General features: G+C 48.2%; 1 protein-coding gene across 1 annotated transcript in view; it reads left to right on the top strand.

The window, feature by feature from the left end:
* Nucleotides 1–6: 6 nt before the first annotated feature.
* The window catches only part of rft1 (RFT1 homolog), a 67,135-nt gene continuing 49,365 nt past the window's right edge, over nt 7–17,776 (top strand). Inside the window, exons 1-3 of the mRNA XM_078543060.1 lie at nt 7–84; nt 9,187–9,303; nt 15,299–15,488. Coding sequence (XP_078399186.1) covers nt 9,191–9,303; nt 15,299–15,488 — 303 coding nt within the window. The 5' untranslated portion in view covers nt 7–84; nt 9,187–9,190. The remainder of the gene's footprint in view (nt 85–9,186; nt 9,304–15,298; nt 15,489–17,776) is intronic.

The raw sequence follows: 17,776 nt of genomic DNA, 5'->3' as shown, positions 1-17,776 counted from the left end.
GCTGTTTCGGTTGCTGACCTTTCTTTTGAATGCATACACCCTTCGCTATGTATCAAAAGAGATCATTGGTGTTGTCAATGTGAGGTAAGAGCTAGGCATTTCATTCTGATTCCACTTTAATTTCTCTTGAACCTCACCACCACCTTCTCAAGGGCGATTAGGGATGGGCAATAAATGCTGGGCCCAGCCAGCGAAGCCCACATCCCATGAAAGAATAATTAACAAAACCTTGTTTTTCTAGGATGTAAAATTCTGTTGATTGACACAAACACAAATGAGTTTATTAGCAGAAAGTTGTGAGAAAGGACTATTAGGTCAGTGCTCACCCTATCCCACTACGTCCTAACTCCATGTACCATCCTCCCCAGTCCCAATAAATGATGAGGACTCCAGGATAACAAATGTTATATCCCAGTTTCAAAAACAGGAGAGGGACAAATCCAGCAACTATCGACCAGTTCTTAAATACAATTGACTTGGGCCAGAATCGTCCCAGATTTGCACAAAGTGCAGTAGCTGTTGGTGAAAAGGACGTTTTACCCACTGGCAATGGTGGGTTTTTGAGCCCTGTCCTGGTGCATCCTTAATAATGCGTTCCCGGGAAGCATGCCAGATCACTGGTGGGGTGGCCTCAGATTCGCCAGCCCTGCCATCACCGTGGGCTTTCAGTCATCCGGGCACCATATTTAAAACAAAAACAGAAATACCTGGAAAAACTCAGCAGGTCTGGCAGCATCGGCGGAGAAGAGCAAAGTTGACGTTTCAAGTCCTCATGACCCTTCAACAGAACTAAGTAAAAATAGGAAAGGGATGAAATATAAACTGGTTTAAGGGGGGTTGGGGGGCGGTGGGGGGGTGGTTGGGGGGGCGGTGGGGAGTTTGGGGGGGGGTGGGTGGGGGGGGAGGTGGGTGGGGGGGGAGGGGGGAGGGTGTGGGGGGTGGGGGGGGTTGGGGGGGGTGGGGGGGGGGTGGGGGGGTTGGGGGGGTGGGGGGGGGGTGGGGGGGTTGGGGGGGTGGGGGGGGTGGGGGGGGGGGTGGGAGGGGGGGGTGGGTGGGGGGGGGAGGGGGGGGGGTGGGTGGGGGGGGAGGGGGGAGGGTGTGGGGGGGTGGGGGGGGGGGTGGGGGGGGGTGGGTGGGAGGGTGGGGGGGGGCGGTGGGGGGGGGGTGGGGGGGGGTGGGTGGGTGGGGGGGTGGGTGGGAGGGTGGGGGGGGCGGTGGAGGGTGGGGGGGGGCGGTGGGAGGGTGGGGGAGTGGTGGGGGGGTGGGGGGGGGGAGGGGTGGGGGGGGCGGGGCGGTGGTGGGCGGGGTGGGGGGGCAGTGTTGTTGGGACAAGCAAACAGTGATAGGAGGAGACAACCAAAAGATGTCACAGACAAAAGAACAAAGAGGTGTTGAAGGTGGTGATATTATCTAAAAGAATGTGCTAATTAAGATTGGAGAGCAGGACAAGCAAGGTAGCTCTAGTGGGGGTGGGGTGAAATAAACCATGGGTGGAACATTTAAAAATAATGGAAATAGGTGGGAAAAGAAGAATCTATATAAATTATTGGAAAAAACAAAAAGAAGGGGGAAGAAACGGAAAGGGGGTGGGGATGGAGGAGAGAGTTCAAGATCTAAAATTGTTGAACTCAATATTCAGTCCGGAAGGCTGTAAAGTGCCTAGTCGGAAGATGAGGTGCTGTTCCTCCAGTTTGCATTGAGCTTCACTGGAACAATGCAGCAAGCCAAGGACAGACATGTGGGCAAGAGAGCAGGGTGGAGTGTTAAAATGGCAAGCGACAGGGAGGTCTGGGTAATGCTTGCGGACAGACCAAAGATGTTCTGCAAAGCAGTCACCCAGTCTGCGTTTGGTCTCTCCAATGTAGAGGAGACCGCATTGGGAGCAACGAATGCAGTAGACTAAGTTGGGGGAAGTGCAAGTGAAATGCTGCTTCACTTGAAAGGAGTGTTTGGGCCCTTGGACGGTGAGGAGAGAGGAAGTGAAGGGGCAGGTGTTGCATATTCTTCGTTCGCATGGGGAGGTGCCGTAGGAGGGGGTTGAGGAGTAGGGGGTGATGGAGGAGTGGACCAGGGTGTCTCGGAGGGAACGATCCCTACGGAATGCCGCCAGGGAAGATGTGTTTGGTGGTGGCATCATGCTGGAGTTGGCGGAAATGGCGGAGGATGATCCTTTGAATGCGGAGGCTGGTGGGGTGATAAGTGAGGACAAGGGGGAACCCTTATCATGTTTCTGGGAGGGAGGAGAAGGCGTGAGGGCGGATGAGCGGGAGATGGGCCGGACCACGGTTGAGGGCCCTGTCAACGACCGTGGGTGGAAAACCTCGGTTAAGGAAGAAGGAGGACATGTCAGAGGAACTGTTTTTGAAGGTAGCATCATCAGAACAGATGCGACGGAGGCGAAGGAACTAAGAGAATGGGATGGAGTCCTTACAGGAAGCGCGGTGTGAGGAGCTGTAGTCGAGGTAGCTGTGGGAGTCGGTAGGCTTGTAATGGATATTGGTGGACAGTCTATCACCAGAAATTGAGACAGAGGTCAAGGAAGGGAAGGGAAGTGTCAACTTCGGTGCTGCTTCATGCTCTCGTCGGGACCTGGAAAAATTTATTAATTTTGCTTCCGATCTCCACCCCTCCATCATTTTCACATGGTCCATCTCTGACACTTCCCTTCCCTTCCTTGACCTCTCTGTCTCAATTTCTGGTGATAGACTGTCCACCAATATCCATTACAAGCCTACCGACTCCCACAGCTACCTCGACTACAGCTCCTCACACCCCGCTTCCTGTAAGGACTCCATCCCATTCTCTCAGTTCCTTCGCCTCCGTCGCATCTGTTCTGATGTTGCTACCTTCAAAAACAGTTCCTCTGACATGTCCTCCTTCTTCCTTAACCGAGGTTTTCCACCCACGATGGTTGACAGGGCCCTCAACCGTGTCCGGCCCATATCCCGTGCATCCACCTTCACGCCTTCTCCTCCCTCCCAGAACCATGATAGGGTCCCCTTTGTCCTCACTTATCACCCCACCAGCCTCCGCATTCAAAGGATCATCCTCCGCCAACTCCAGCATGATGCTACCACCAAACACATCTTCCCTTCAACCCCCTGGCGGCATTCCGTAGGGATCGTTCCCTCCGTGACACCGTGGTCCACTCCTCCATCACCCCCTACTCCTCAACCCCCACCTATGGCACCTCCCCATGCAAACGCAGAATATGCAACACCTGCCCCTTCACTTCCTCTCTCCTCACCGTCCAAGGGCCCAAACACTCCTTTCAAGTGAAGCACTTGCACTCCCCCCAACTTAGTCTACTGCATTCGTTGCTCCCAATGCAGTTTCCTCTACATTGGGGAGACCAAACACAGACTAGGTGACCGCTTAAACCAGCTTATATTTCACCCCTTTCCTATTTTTACTTAGTTCTGTTGAAGGGTCATGAGGACTCGAAACGTCAACTTTGCTCTTCTTCGCCGATGCTGCCAGGCCTGCTGATTTTTTCCAGGTATTTCTGTTTTTGTTTTGGATTTCCAGCATCTGCAGTTTTTTGTTTTTATCACAATATTTAAAGGCCACCCCTGCACCGAGCTAGTACTCTCAAAGGGAGGTGATGGTGTAGTGGTATTGTCGTTGGACTGGTAACCCAGGGTAATGCTCTGGGGACCCGGTTCGAATCCCACCACAGCAGATGGTGGAATTTGAATTCAATAAAAATCTGGAATTAAAAGTCCAATAATGACCATGAAACCATTGTCGATTGTTGTAAAAACCCATCTGGTTCACTAATGTCCTTTAGGGAAGATAATCTGCCGTCCTTACCTGGTCTGGCTGCATGTGACTCCAGACCCACAGCTTTGTGGTTGACTCTAAAATGCCCTAGCAAGCCACTCAGAAGTATCAAAACAGTACAAAGTCTCAAAAAAGGAATGAAACCGGACAGACCGCCCGGCATTGACCTAAGCACCAGAAACGGCAACAGGAAACTCAGCCCTGTCTACCCTGCAAAGTCCTCCTTACTGACATCTGGGGGCTAGTGCCAAAATTGGGAGAGCTGTCTCACAGACTAGTCAAGCAACAGCCTGACATAGTCATCCTCATGGAATCATATCTTACAGATAATGTCCCAGGCTCCACCATCACCATCCCTGGGAATGTCCTGTGCCACCGGCAGGACAGACCCAGCAGAGGTGGCGGCACAGTGGTATACAGTCAGGAGGGAGCTGCCCTGGGAGTCCTCAACATCAACTCCTGACCCCATGAAGTCTCATGGCATCAGGTCAACATGGGCAAGAAAACCTCCTGCTGATTACCACGTACCGTTCCCCCCTCAGCTGATGAATCAGTGCTCCTTCATGTTGAACACCACTTGGAGGAAACACTGAGGGTGGCAAAGGCGCAGAATGTACTCTGGGTGGAGGACTTCAATGTCCATCACCAAGAGTGGCTCAGTAACACCACTACTGACTGAGCTGACCGAGTCCTAAAGGACATAGCTGCTAGACTGGGTCTGCGGCAGGTGGTGAGGGAACCAACAAGAGGGAAAAACATACTTGACTCATCCTCACCAATCTGCCTGCCACAGATGCGTCTGTCCATGACAGTATCGGTAGGAGTGACCACCGCACAGTCGTTGTGGAGACAAAGTCCCTTCACATTGAGGATACCCTCCATCGTGTTGTGTGGCACTACCACCATGCTAAATGGGATAGACTTCGAACATATCTAGTAACTCAAGACTGGGCATCTATGAGGTGCTGTGGGCCATCAGCAGCAGCAGAAATGTACTCGAACACAATCTGTAACCTCATGGCCTGGCATATCCCCCACTCAACCATTACCATCAAGCCAGGGGATCAGCCCTGGATCAATGAAGAGTGCAGGAGGGCATGCCAGGAGCAGCATCAGGGATGTCTAAAAATGAGGTGTCAATCTGGTGAAGCTACAACACAGGACTACTTGCGTGTTAAACAGCATAAGCAGCAAGTGATAGACAGAGCTAAGTGACCCCAGAACCAACAGATCAGATCTAAGCTCTGCAGTCCTGCCACAAACAGCCGTGAATGGTGGTGGACAATTAAACAACTAAGTGGAGGAGGCTCCACAAATATCCCCATCCTCAATGATGGGGGAGCCCAGCACATCAGTGCAAAAGATAAGGCTGAAGCATTTGCTACAATCTTCAGCCAGAAGTGCCGAGTGGATGATCCATCTTGGCCTCCTCCGGAGGTCCCCAGCATCACAAGTAAGGCAGATGAACCGAGGGTGTTGATTAACAGATGGGAATATGATATTGTTGCAGTCACAGAGACATGGTTGAGGGAAGGTCTGGCAGCTCAATATTCTAGGGCATAGAATCTTCAGGCGTATCCGGGGGTGGGGGGCATTGCATTATTGATCCAGAAGTCAATAACTTGAGGGATGTTATCTTAGGTTCCTCAAATGAGGCCATATGGGTAGAACTTAAAAACAAAAAGGGGGCAATCACTTTGCTGGGAGTGTACTATAGGCCTCCAAACAGTCAGGGGATGTTAGAGGAGCAGATATGTAGGCAAATCTCAGTGAAGTGTAAAAATAATAGGGTAATAATAGTAGGGGATTTCAACTTCCCCAATCTTAACTGGGATAGTCTTAGTGTGAAAGGCTTAAAGGGGGCAGAATTCTTAAAGTGCATCCAGGAGAGCTTTGTGAGCTGGTATGTAGAATGTCCTACAAGAGAAGGGGCGGCACTGGACCTAATCTTAGGGAATGAAGCCAGGCCAGTGGTAGAAGTGTCAGTGGGGGAGCATTTCGGGGATAGTGACCATAACTCTAAGATTTAAGGTAGTTATGGAAAAGGACAAAGATGGACCGGAAATAAATGTCCTGAATTGGGGGAAGACCGATTTCAATATGATAAGACAGGATCTGGCCAAAGTGGACTGGGGGCAGCTACTTGTAGGAAAGTCAACATCAGACTAGTGGGAGTCATTTAAAAAGGAAATAGTGAGTGTTCAGGACCAACATGTTCCCGTGAAGGTGAAGGGTGAGATCAACAAGTCCAGGGAACCCTGGGTGTCAAGTGATATAGAGGATTGGATAAAGGAAAAAAAGGAGGCTTATGGCGGATACAGAGGGCTGAAAACAGCAGAAGCCCTAGAGGAGTACAGAAAGCGTAGGGGGATACTTAAAAAAGTAATTAGGAGAGCAAAGAAGGGGCACGAAGAAACACTGGCGGGCAAGATAAAGGAAAATCCTAAGGCATTTTATAAGTATATTAGGGGCAAGAGGATAACCAGGGAAAGAGTAGGGCCCATTAGGGACCAAAGTGGCAATCTGTGAGGAGCCGGAGGACGTAGGTGAGGTTTTAAATGATTACTTCTCATCTGTGTTCACTATGGAGAAGGATGATGTAGGTGTAGAAATCAGGGAGGGGGACTGTGATATACTTATCATTGAAAGGGAGGAGGTATTAGCGGTTTTATTGGGCTTAAAAGTGGATAAATCCCCAGGTCCAAATGAAATGTATCCCAGGCTGCTACATGAGGCAAGGGAGGAGATTGCAGGGACTCTGACACTAATTTTCAAATCCTCTTTGGCCACAGGAGAGGTGCCAGAGGACTGGAGGACAGCAAATGTGGTACCATTATTCAAGAAATTAGTAGGGATAAACCAGGTAATTACAGGCCAATGAGTCTAACATCAGTGGTAGGGAAACTATTGGAAAAAATTCTGAGGGACAGAATTAATCTCCATTTGGAGAGGCAGGGATTAATCAGGGATAGTCAGCATGGCTTTGTCAGGGGGAGATCATGTCTAACAAATTGATTGCATTTTTTGAGGCAGTGACTAGTTGTGTAGGTGAAGGTAGCGCAGTTGATGTAGTCTACGTGGACTTCAGTGAGGCTTTTGACAAGGCTGGAGTATAAAAGCAAGGAAGTCTTGTTAAACTGTACAGGGCATACAGTTTTCGTCCCCTTATTTAAGGAGGGATACACAGTAGTGGAGGCAGTCTAAAAAAGGTTCACTAGGTCGTGTCAATGTCTTGTCAATTACATTGTTAGGTTTGTTATTGTCAGTTACATTGTTAAAGGAAACAGGTAATGGGTATTTGAACACATATAAATAGGGGATAGCTGGGACACTGGGTGTGGGTGAGGAGTGTTCACACTGGACAAAGCCAATAAACTGTCTCAGTATGGAAAGCCTCTGTGTCTTAGTGTTGACTTCATCAACTGGTTTGAGTCCTGGTAAACAAATTGATTCCTGGGGTGAAAGTGTTGTCTTATGAGGCAGGTTGGGCCTATACTTTAGAAGAATGAGTAGTGATCCTGTTGAAACGTATAAGATTCTGAGAGGGCTTGATAGGTTAGATAGGATATTTTCCTTGGTTGGTGAGTCTAGGACCAGAGGACACAGTCTCAGAATAAGTGGCAGGCCATTTAGGACTGAGATGAGGAGCAATTTCTTCACTCAAGAGAGTAGTAAATCTTTGGAATTCTCTACCCCAGGGTCCTGTGGAAGCTCCATCATGTTCAAGACTGAAATCAATAGATTTATGGATACTAATGACATCAAGGTATATGGGGACAGTGCAGGAAAATGGTGTTGAGGTAGATGATCAGCCATGAACTAGTTGAATGGCAGAGCAGGCTCAATGGGCCGCATGTTCCTCCTTTTTTCCGATGATCGATGCTGAGAGGATGTTTCCCTTGGGTGAATCTAGAACTAGGGGGCGCGGGTTCAAAGTAAAGGTCTCCGATTTAAAACAGAGGAGAAATTTCTTCTCTGAAGGTTGTTAGTCTTCTGAATTCTCTTTCTTTCTTAGTCTTTCCTGGGGATTTGGGTGCCACTGGCTGGGCCAGTAATTATTGCCCATCCTTAATTGCCCTTGAGTAGGTGGTGGTGAGCCACCTATTGAATTGCTACAGTCCATTTAGAGCAGTGGAGGCTGGATCACTGAATGCATTCAAGGCTGAGTTAGGCAGATTTTTTATTGACAAAAGTTATGGGGGACAGGCAGCAAAATGGAGTTAAGGCCATAATCAGTTCAGTCATGATATTGTTGACTGGTGGCGCAGTGTCGAGGGGCCAAGTGGCCTACACCTGCTCCTGCTCCTACTTCTTATGTCATTATGGACTTGTGAGAAAAATTGGAGCTCATGGGATTAAAGGTGCAATGTCTGCAAAGAACAGGGCCCTGTGTATTAATATATGTAGCTTCTAGCACGTGCCACATTTCAAGCCTGACTGATAATCTTGAGTTGGTTGTCAGCGTAATTCTTAGCACATCCAGGATTGTTTAGCAAATGGGATCTTTGCAGATAGTAAGAACATTTACACACACTGCGCCTTTTTTAGCTAAACAAAATAGGCGACAGCCATTCTCTGATTCATTCCCCAGGGCAATGCCATGACCAATCAGAGTCAACTTGCCTGGTTTGAATTCAAACAAAGCTTGGCAGTTAACTGCCAGTCATCAGTTAACTGGTGCATTCTCAATGGCAACACCTCTACTAATCAGAATTACCTGGAAAAACTCAGCAGCATCGGCGGAGAAGAAAAGAGTTGACATTTCGAGTCCTCATGACCCTTCAGCTGAAGGCAGAGTTCTGCTGAAGGGTCATGAGGACTCGAAACGTCAACTCATTTCTTCTCCGCCGATGCTGCCAGACCTGCTGAGTTTTTCCAGGTAGTTCTGTTCTTGTATTGGATTTCCAGCATCCGCAGTAGTTTTTTGTTTTTACCTCTACTAATCAGTCCACTTGCCAACTAATCAGCACTCTCTTCTCATAAAGTATAAATTATTGTTCCATTTATGTTTGGTATTCTTGCAAATTGCAAGAAAAAAACTTCAACAACATGTCTTTTCAGCAACAAACAAAAAAGCACTATCTGAAAGTAGATTCATGTTAACTTTCAAAAGGGAATCGGGCAAATTTTTGAAGGGAACAAATAATTATAGGGCTGTGTGGCAAAATACAGTGAAACAGGGTTAATTGAGTAAGTCTTTCAAAGAGCTGGCACAGGCATGATGAGCTGAATGGTCTTCTTCCGTGTTGCATCATTCAATGATTCTATGAGTCCAGGTACCATTCTCTCCAATCCTGATAGAATAAAATTCAAGGTGTATGCATGTTGTACTTTTCCAGAACTTTACATTTGGCTGTAAGTCAACCTTGTAATTGGGTAACTGCTGCTGGTCTCTCCATCCAGGCTCATGCTGCTGTATTCTACGGTTGTTTTCCTCTCACGAGAAGCTTTTCGGAAAGCCTGCTTGAATGTTGGTGCAGAACAGAAATGGGCCCAGTTTATAAACCTGCTCTGGTTGACGTGAGTATCCAGCGGGTCTCAGTGATACCGGGGTGTGTCCTTTACTGTTAGTGATCAATTATCCCCTCAACATACATACATACGAATTAGGAGCAGGAGTAGGCTCTTTGAGCCTGCTCCACCATTCAATGAGATCATGCCTGATCTGATTGTAACCTCAACTTCACATTCCTGCCTATTCCCGATAATCTTTGACCCCCTTGCTTACCACTACCTCTGCTTTGAAATATTCAAAGACTCTGCCTCCATTGCCTTTTGAGAAATAGAGTTCCAAAGACAACCCCCCGATAGAAAAAATGTCTCCTCTTTATTCTAAATGGGCATCCACTTATTTTTAAACAGTGATCCCTGGTACTAGATTCTCCCACAAGAGGTAACACCCTCTCCACATCCACCTTGTCAAGACCCCTCAGGATCTTAAATGTTTTGATCAAGTCACTTTGATCTCTTCTAAACTCTAGGGGATACAAGCCTAGCCTGTCCAACCTTTCCTCATAAGACAACCCACCCATTCCAGGTATTAGCCTGGTAAACCTTCTCATCTTTCCTTAAGTAAATCCTTAAACAATACTGTACTGTACAGTTCTCCAGATATGATCTCAACAATGTCCTGTATACCTGAAGCGTAACCTCCCTACTTTTGTATTCAGTTCCCCTTGCAATAAATAGCATTCTATTAGCTTGCCTAATTACTTACTGTACCTGCATACTAGCCTTTTATGATTCATGCACTAGGACCCGTAGATCCCTCTGCAGACCCACAGCAACATGGTTGACTCTTAAATGCCCTCTGAACAAGGGCATTTAGGGATGGGCAATTAATGCTGGCCTAGCCAGCGATGCCCACATCCCATGAACGAATTTTTAAAAAACTGATCTCTGTAATCTCTCACCATTTAGATAATCTTCTTTTTATTTTTCCTGCCAAAATGGACAACTTCACACTTTTCTGCATTATACAGCATTTGCCAGGTCTTTGCCCACTCACTTATCTTATCTATATTCCTTTGTAGCCTCCTTATGTCCTCTTCACATCTTACTATCCTACCTATCTTTGTGTCATCAGCATCTGTGGAGAGAGAAAAACAGAGTTAATGTTTTGAGTTCCTATGACCCTTCTTCAGAGCTGAAGAGAAGTGGGAATGTGATGAAATCTATACTTTTTAAGGGGGGTGGGGCAGGTCGAACTGGATAGGAGATAAAAGGGGATAAAACTGGGGATAAATGAATAAAAATATAACAAGTGGGTAAAAAATAAAAATGAATGTAGAAGAAAGGGAATAAAAATGAATGAATATTGGTGGACAGTCTATCACCAGAAATTGAGACAGAGAGGTCAAGGAAGGGAAGGAAAGTGTCAGAGATGGACCATGTGAAGGTGATGGAGGGGTGGAAATTGGAAGCAAAATTGATACATTTTTTGAGGTCCGGATGAGAGCATGAAGCGGCATGGAAACAGTCATTGATGTACTGGAGAAAGAGTTGTGGGAGAGGGCCTGAGTAGGACTGGAACAAGGAATGTTCCACATACCCCATAAAGTGACCGGCATAGCTGGGACCCATGTGGGTACCCATAGCCACACCTTTTATTTGGAGGAAGTGAGACAAGTTTAGGGAGAAATTGTTCAGTGAAAGAACAAGTTCAGCCAGGTGGAGGAGAGTGATGGTGGATGGTGATTATTTGGACCTTTGTTCAAGGAAGAAGCGGAGAGCCCTCAGATCATCGTGGTGGGGGATAGAGGTGTAGAGGGATTGGACGTCCATGGTGAAGAGGAGGTGGTTGGGGCCAGGGAACTGGAAAATGTTGATATGACATAGGGCATCAGAGGAATCGTGGATGGACATGGGAAGAGACTGGACAAGGGGAGAGAGAACGGAGTCAAGATAGAAAGAAATGAGTTGCATGGGGCAGGAACAGGCTGACACAATTGGTCTACCGGGACAATCCTGTTTGTGAAGTTTGGGAAGGATGTAGAAGTGGGCTGTCTGGAGATTGGAGACTATGAGGTTGGAAGCTGTGGAGGGAAGATCTCCAGAGGAGATGAGGCCGGTTACAGTCCCGGAAACAATGGTTTGATGTTCGGTGGTGGGGTCATGGTCCGGGGGAGGTAGGAAGAAGTGTCCCGAAAAATCACCATCCACCATCACTCTCCTCCGTCTGGCTGAACATGTTCTCTCAGTGAACAATTTCTCCCTAAACTTGTCTAACTTCCTCCAAATAAAAGATGTGGCTATGGGTACCCACATGGGTCCCAGTTATCCCTGTCGTTTTATGGGATATGTGGAACATTCCTTGTTCCAGTCCTGCTCAGGCCCCCTCCCACAACTCTGTTTTCGGTACATTGATGACTGTTTTGGTGCTGCTTCATGCTCTCGTCTGGATCTGGCAAAAATTTATCAATTTTGCTTCCAATTTCCACCCTCTATCGCCTTCACATGGTCCATCTCCGACACTTCCCTTCCCTTCCTTGACCTCTTTGTCTCCATTTCTGGTGATAGACTGTCCACCAATATTCATTACAAGCCCACCGACTCCCACAGTTACCTCGACTGCAGCTCCTCACACCCCGTTTCCTGTAAGGACTCCATCCCATTCTCTCAGTTCCTTCGCCTCCGTCGCATCTGTTCGATGATGCCACTTTCCAAAACGGCGCTTCTGGCATGTCTTCCTTCCTTAACCGAGGTTTCCCCCCACTGCGGTTGACAGGGCCCTCAGCCATGTCCGACCCATCTCTCGCGCCTCTGCCCTCACAACTTCCACTCCCTCCCAAAACCATAATAGGGTCTCCCTTGTCTTCACTTTTCACCCCACCAGCCTCCGCATTCAATGGATCATCCTCCGCCATTTCCACCAACTCCAGCATGATGCCACCACCAAACACATCTTCCCTTCACCCCCCCCGGTGGCATTCCGCAGGGATCGTTCCCTCTGGGACACCCTGGTCCACTCCTCCATCACCCCCAACACCTCATCTCCCTCCCATGGCACCTTCCCATACAATCGCAGAAGGTGCAACACCTGCCCCTTTACCTCCTCCCTCCTCACTGACCAAGGCCCCAAACACTCCTTTCAGGTGAAGCTGTGCTTCACTTGCACCTGCTTCAATTTGGCCTACTGCATCCACTGCTCCCAATGTGGTCTCCTCTACATCGGGGACACCAAACGCAGACTGGATGACCACTTGCAGTGCACCTCCGGTCTGTCCGCAAGCATGACCCAGACCTTCCTGTCGCTTGCCATTTCAACACTCCACCCTGCTCTCATGCCCACATGTCCGTCCTTGGCCTGCTGCAATGTTCCAGTGAAGCTCAACGCAAACTGGAGGAACAGCACCTCATCTTCCGACTAGGCACTTTACAGCCTTCCGGACTGAATATTGAGTTCAGCAACTTCAGACCATGAACTCTCTCCTCCATCCTCACCCCTTTTTATCTCCTTTCTTCTACATTCATTTTTATTTTTTGTCCACTTGTTTTATTCTTATTTTTATTCATTTATCCCCAGTTTTATCCCCTTATCCTATTTTCTACCCTTTCTCCCCCCCACCACTGCTGCCGCCGCCACCGCCCCTCTCCCTACTGGGTCACCTGCCACTTGTTCCATGTGGTTCTTTCACACAATGCTACCCTTGTTCTGCTATAATCACATTCTGCTTCCTTACCTTTACGCTACCATTAGCACCTTTTTTAGCACTAATCATGACCATTAACAATCCCTTTGTCCTTTCATTCACGACATCTTTGTCAATCCCTCCTTTGCCCCCACCTATCGCTGGCCTTCTATCCAGCTCCACCTGCCCCATCCTCCTTAAACAGTATAAATTCCATCACATTTCCACTTCTCTTCAGCTCCAAAAGAAGGGTCATACGGACACAAAACTTTAATTTGTTCTTCTCTCTCCGCAGATGCTGTCAGGCCTGCTGAGTTTTGCCAGCTGTTGCAGACAGTGTTGTTGGGTGTTTAATGTTCATTCAAAACCTATGTCAGTGGTGAAAAGAAATCTGTTCCTTCCATCACCTGCTGCAAATACACAAAACCCACTTGTTGTGAGTTCAAACTTTGCAGGTGTAAGGCAAGTTAAAAGATGGCACGGGTTGGGGGAAGGATGAATGTAAAAAGCAGGGGTGAGGGTGAAGATGAGTGGATAGGGCGAGGGTTGACTGTTTGGGATGGGAAGAGGGTGTGTGGGTAGAGGATGGTGGTTGGGTGTCTGTGTCATAGAGCCATAGGGTAATGTGGGGAGAGGGGGATATGGGAATGAGGAAGTGTGAGGATGAGAGTGGGAATGAGGGTATAGGGGAGCTGTCTGCTGTAACTCTATAATTCTCTATTTCTGTGCCAGGCTTTAGCAGGTTCCACTTGCTGTTGAAATCAGGCTCCACATTTGCTTTGGCACTGAAACACTGCAATTCACTGGGACTGAAACCTTGTACTGTAACTCATTCTGTGTAGAGTTAGAACAGCAAGATATCAGAAATCCAAAACTCTGCTGTGTTCAGAGACTTTATACTCCAGAAAGTGTTGAGTATGACCTCTGACCATAGTTGCCCTGCCATTGCCCCAATTACTTGCCCCAGTGTTGCATAGTTCAGTGTGTATGTGTTGCAGTAATGGCCAATAAAACCAAATTAAGACCAAACAACAAGACCAATAAAATGCCAAATGCTAAGCAATTTTTGTCTACTGGACACATTGCATAAGGAATGCGAAGAGTTCTCAAGTTAATTTGGAGTGTAAAATTAAAGCACATGGGATTGGGGGTAGTGTATTGAGATGGATAGAAAACTGGTTGGCAGACAGGAAACAAAGAGTTGGAATAATCGGGTCTTTTTCCGAATGACAGACCGTGACTAGTGGGGCACCGCAGGGATCGGTGCTGGGACCCCAGTTATTCACAATATATATTAATGATTTAGATGAAGGAATTAAACATAATATTTCCAAATTTGCGGATGACACAAAGCTGGGTGGGAGGGTGAACTGTGAGGAGGATGCAGAGATGCTTCAGTTTGATTTGGACAAGCTGAGTGAGTGGGCAAATGCATGGCAGATACAGTATAATGTGGATAAATGTGAGGTTATCCATTTTGGTAGCAAAAACAGGAAGGCAGGTTATTATCTGAATGGCTATAAATTGAGAGAGGGGAATGTACAATAAGACCTGGGTGTCCTTGTACACCAGCCGCTGAAGGTAAGCATGCTGGTGCAGCGGGCGGTAAAGAAGGCAAGTGGTATGTTGGTCTTCATAGCCAGAGGATTCGAGTACAGGAACAGGAATGTCTCGCTGCAATTGTACAGGGCCTTGATGAGACCACACCTGGAATATTGTGTGCAGTTTTGGTCTCCTTATCTGAGGAAGGATGTACTTGCTATAGAGGGAGTGCAGCGAAGGTTTACCAGACTGATTCCTGGGATGGCGGGACTGACATATGAGGAGAGATTGAGTCGATTAGGATTATATTCGCTGGAGTTCAGAAGAATGAGGGGGGATCTCATAGAAACCTATAAAATTCTAACAGGACTAGACAGGGTAGATGCAGGAAGGATGTTCCCGATGGTGGGGGAGCCAGAACCAGGGGTCACAGTCTGAGGATACGGGGTAGACCATTTAGGACTGAGATGAGGAGAAACTTCTTCACCCAGCGAGTGGTGAGCCTGTGGAATTCGTTACCACAGAAAGAGTTGAGACCAAAACATTGTATGCTTTCAAGATGGAGCTCTTGGGGTGAAAGGGATCAAAGGGTATGGGGAGATAGCAGGAACAGACTATGAGTTGGATGGTCAGCCATGATCATCATGAATGGCGGAACAAGCTCGAAGGGCCGAATGGCCTACTCCTGCTCCTAGTTTCTATGTTTCTATTTCACAACCTGAAATCATACAACACCTCAGACTGGGGTGGGAATGAGTATCAGTGTTCTAACCCACTGCACCACCCAGTCCCAATGCATTTGTAGTTTATAGTAATGATTCTTTGCAAGCTCTTTATTTCAGTGTTCCTTTGGGGGTGCTCTGGACCTCGCTTTTGGGCTGGATCTGGCTTCAGTTGGTGACGGTTCCAGACCCAGCTCTTATACCTCATTATGAGGTTGGAGTGGTGGCATTTGGTCTCTCTGCTGTAGTGGAACTCCTCTCGGAGCCACTGTGGATCCTGGCGCAGGTGCATATGTTGGTGAGGCTAAAGGTGAGTGATGTGTAAAAGGCGACTGACTTGTTGATCTTAAAACCTTTTGTTTGCATCACTCTTTTTCCCAGGATTCTCCTGAAGTTGCTGACATTTATCGGGGTCTAGATCCTGAGGCACTGACATCTTCACTGCTCTGCCCATATGGTTGCTGGTCTTGTGTGATGCTAGACAATGAACATTGGCAGCCTATTCTACCCTGGGTGGCATCACAGCTAAGCCTAATCCTGCCTGACAGAATATCCACACCTAAAGGGGTTATTAGACAGTGATCAGGAGCAGGAAGCTTTGCTGATCTTCCCTCTCTCTGACCCAGGGATCACTGGACAGCGATAAAGAGCCAGAAACCGTGGCTGATTTATTCACTTTGCTAATGTAATGGTCCTGAGACAAACTTGAGAACACTTCCACAACTGCACAGACCTTAGATGGTCTATGAGAACCATTGGCCAGTTGATCAGGAAATCATTGACTCACCATCTTTGGAGTTGGTTCTATTCCCCTTTGCATCAAATGCATTTCATTTGCATTCTCTAGTTTTTGATTGCTTCAGTTACCTCCCCAGGAGGCAGACCGACCGTACGGTAAATCGGGAGGTATTCCTGGGAATATTTCCCTTGTGTTGTATTATCAAACCCTAGTTGTGTTAAGATTGATCTCCAGTCTGGGTTGGTTGGGGAGGTGGGGTGGTGGTGAGTTCTTTGACTTCTGGTCTGGATTGGGGGTGGCGGGTGGGAGCGGGGGTGGGGTTAGTTCCCTGACCTCGGATCTGAGTTGGGTAGGGCGTCAGTTCCCTGAGCTCACCAACTTTTACAAGTATGCAAAAAGAAAGAGTAGCCAAAGTAAATTTTAGTCCCTTAGTAGCAAAGACAGAAGAAATTATCATGGGGAATGAGGAAATGGCACAGACATTGAACAAAAGGCAGGATTTTCCAGCCCCACCTGCTGCCGGGATTGTCCAGTCCCACCGGAGGTCAATGGACTTTTGGATGGTCGCCGAATCTACCCCGCTGGTCACGCCTCCACGGGGCCAGAAAATCCCGGCCAAATATTTTTATGTTTTCACAGTGGAAGACACAAGTTACATATCAGGAATAAAGATTAAACTAAGGGCTAATAAGAGTAAGGAAATTAGGGTAATTAACATCAGCAGAGAAAAAATACTGGAGAAATTCAAGTGACTAAAATCTAACATATCCTTGGATCTAAAGGCCTATCCCCTAGTGTTCTAAAAGAGATAGCTGCAGAGATAGTGGATGCGCAGGCTCTGATTTTCCAAAATTTCCTAGGTTCTGGAATGTTCCCAGCAGTTTAGAATTTAGCAAATGTAACACCGCTATTCAACAAAGGAGGGAGAGAGAAAACATGTAAATACAGGTCAGTTAGCCTGACATCAGTAATTGGGAAAGTGCTGGAATCTATTATTAAGGAAGCCTTAACAATGCACTTAGAAAAGCGTAGTACGATTAGGGACAGGGGTCAGTCTCAGTGCTCTGTGGTTCCTCGGGTCTGGGACAGGGGTCAGTCTGAGTGGTTTGTGGTTCCGCGGGTCTGGGACAGGGGTCAGTCTGAGTGGTTTGTGGTTCCGCGGGTCTGGGACAGGGGTCAGTCTGAGTGGTTTGTGGTTCCGCAGGTCTGGGACAGGGTTCAGTCTCGGTGGTTTGTGGTTCCGCGGGTCTGGGACAGGGGTCAGTCTGAGTGGTTTGTGGTTCCGCGGGTCTGGGACAGGGGTCAGTCTGAGTGGTTTGTGGTTCCGCGGGTCTGGGACAGGGGTCAGTCTGAGTGGTTTGTGGTTCCGCGGGTCTGGGACAGGGGTCAGTCTCAGTGGTTTGTGGTTCCGCGGGTCTGGGACAGGGGTCAGTCTGAGTGGTTTGTGGTTCCGCGGGTCTGGGACAGGGGTCAGTCTCAGTGGTTTGTGGTTCCGCGGGTCTGGGACAGGGGTCAGTCTGAGTGGTTTGTGGTTCCGCGGATTTGGGACAGGGGTCGGTCTCAGTGGTTTGTGGTTCCGCGGGTCTGGGACAGGGGTCAGTCTGAGTGGTTTGTGGTTCCGCGGGTCTGGGACAGGGGTCAGTCTCAGTGGTTTGTGGTTCCGCGGGTCTGGGACAGGGGTCAATCTGAGTGGTTTGTGGTTCCGCGGGTCTGGGACAGGGGTCAGTCTCAGTGGTTTGTGGTTCCGCGGGTCTGGGACAGGGGTCAGTCTGAGTGGTTTGTGGTTCCGCGGATTTGGGACAGGGGTCGGTCTCAGTGGTTTGTGGTTCCGCGGGTCTGGGACAGGGGTCAGTCTGAGT

Source organism: Cetorhinus maximus, chromosome 6 (assembly GCF_964194155.1).
Source record: "Cetorhinus maximus chromosome 6, sCetMax3.hap1.1, whole genome shotgun sequence".
In the NCBI taxonomy this organism is placed as follows: domain Eukaryota; kingdom Metazoa; phylum Chordata; class Chondrichthyes; order Lamniformes; family Cetorhinidae; genus Cetorhinus; species Cetorhinus maximus.
This window is presented reverse-complemented; position numbering and strand designations above follow the sequence as displayed.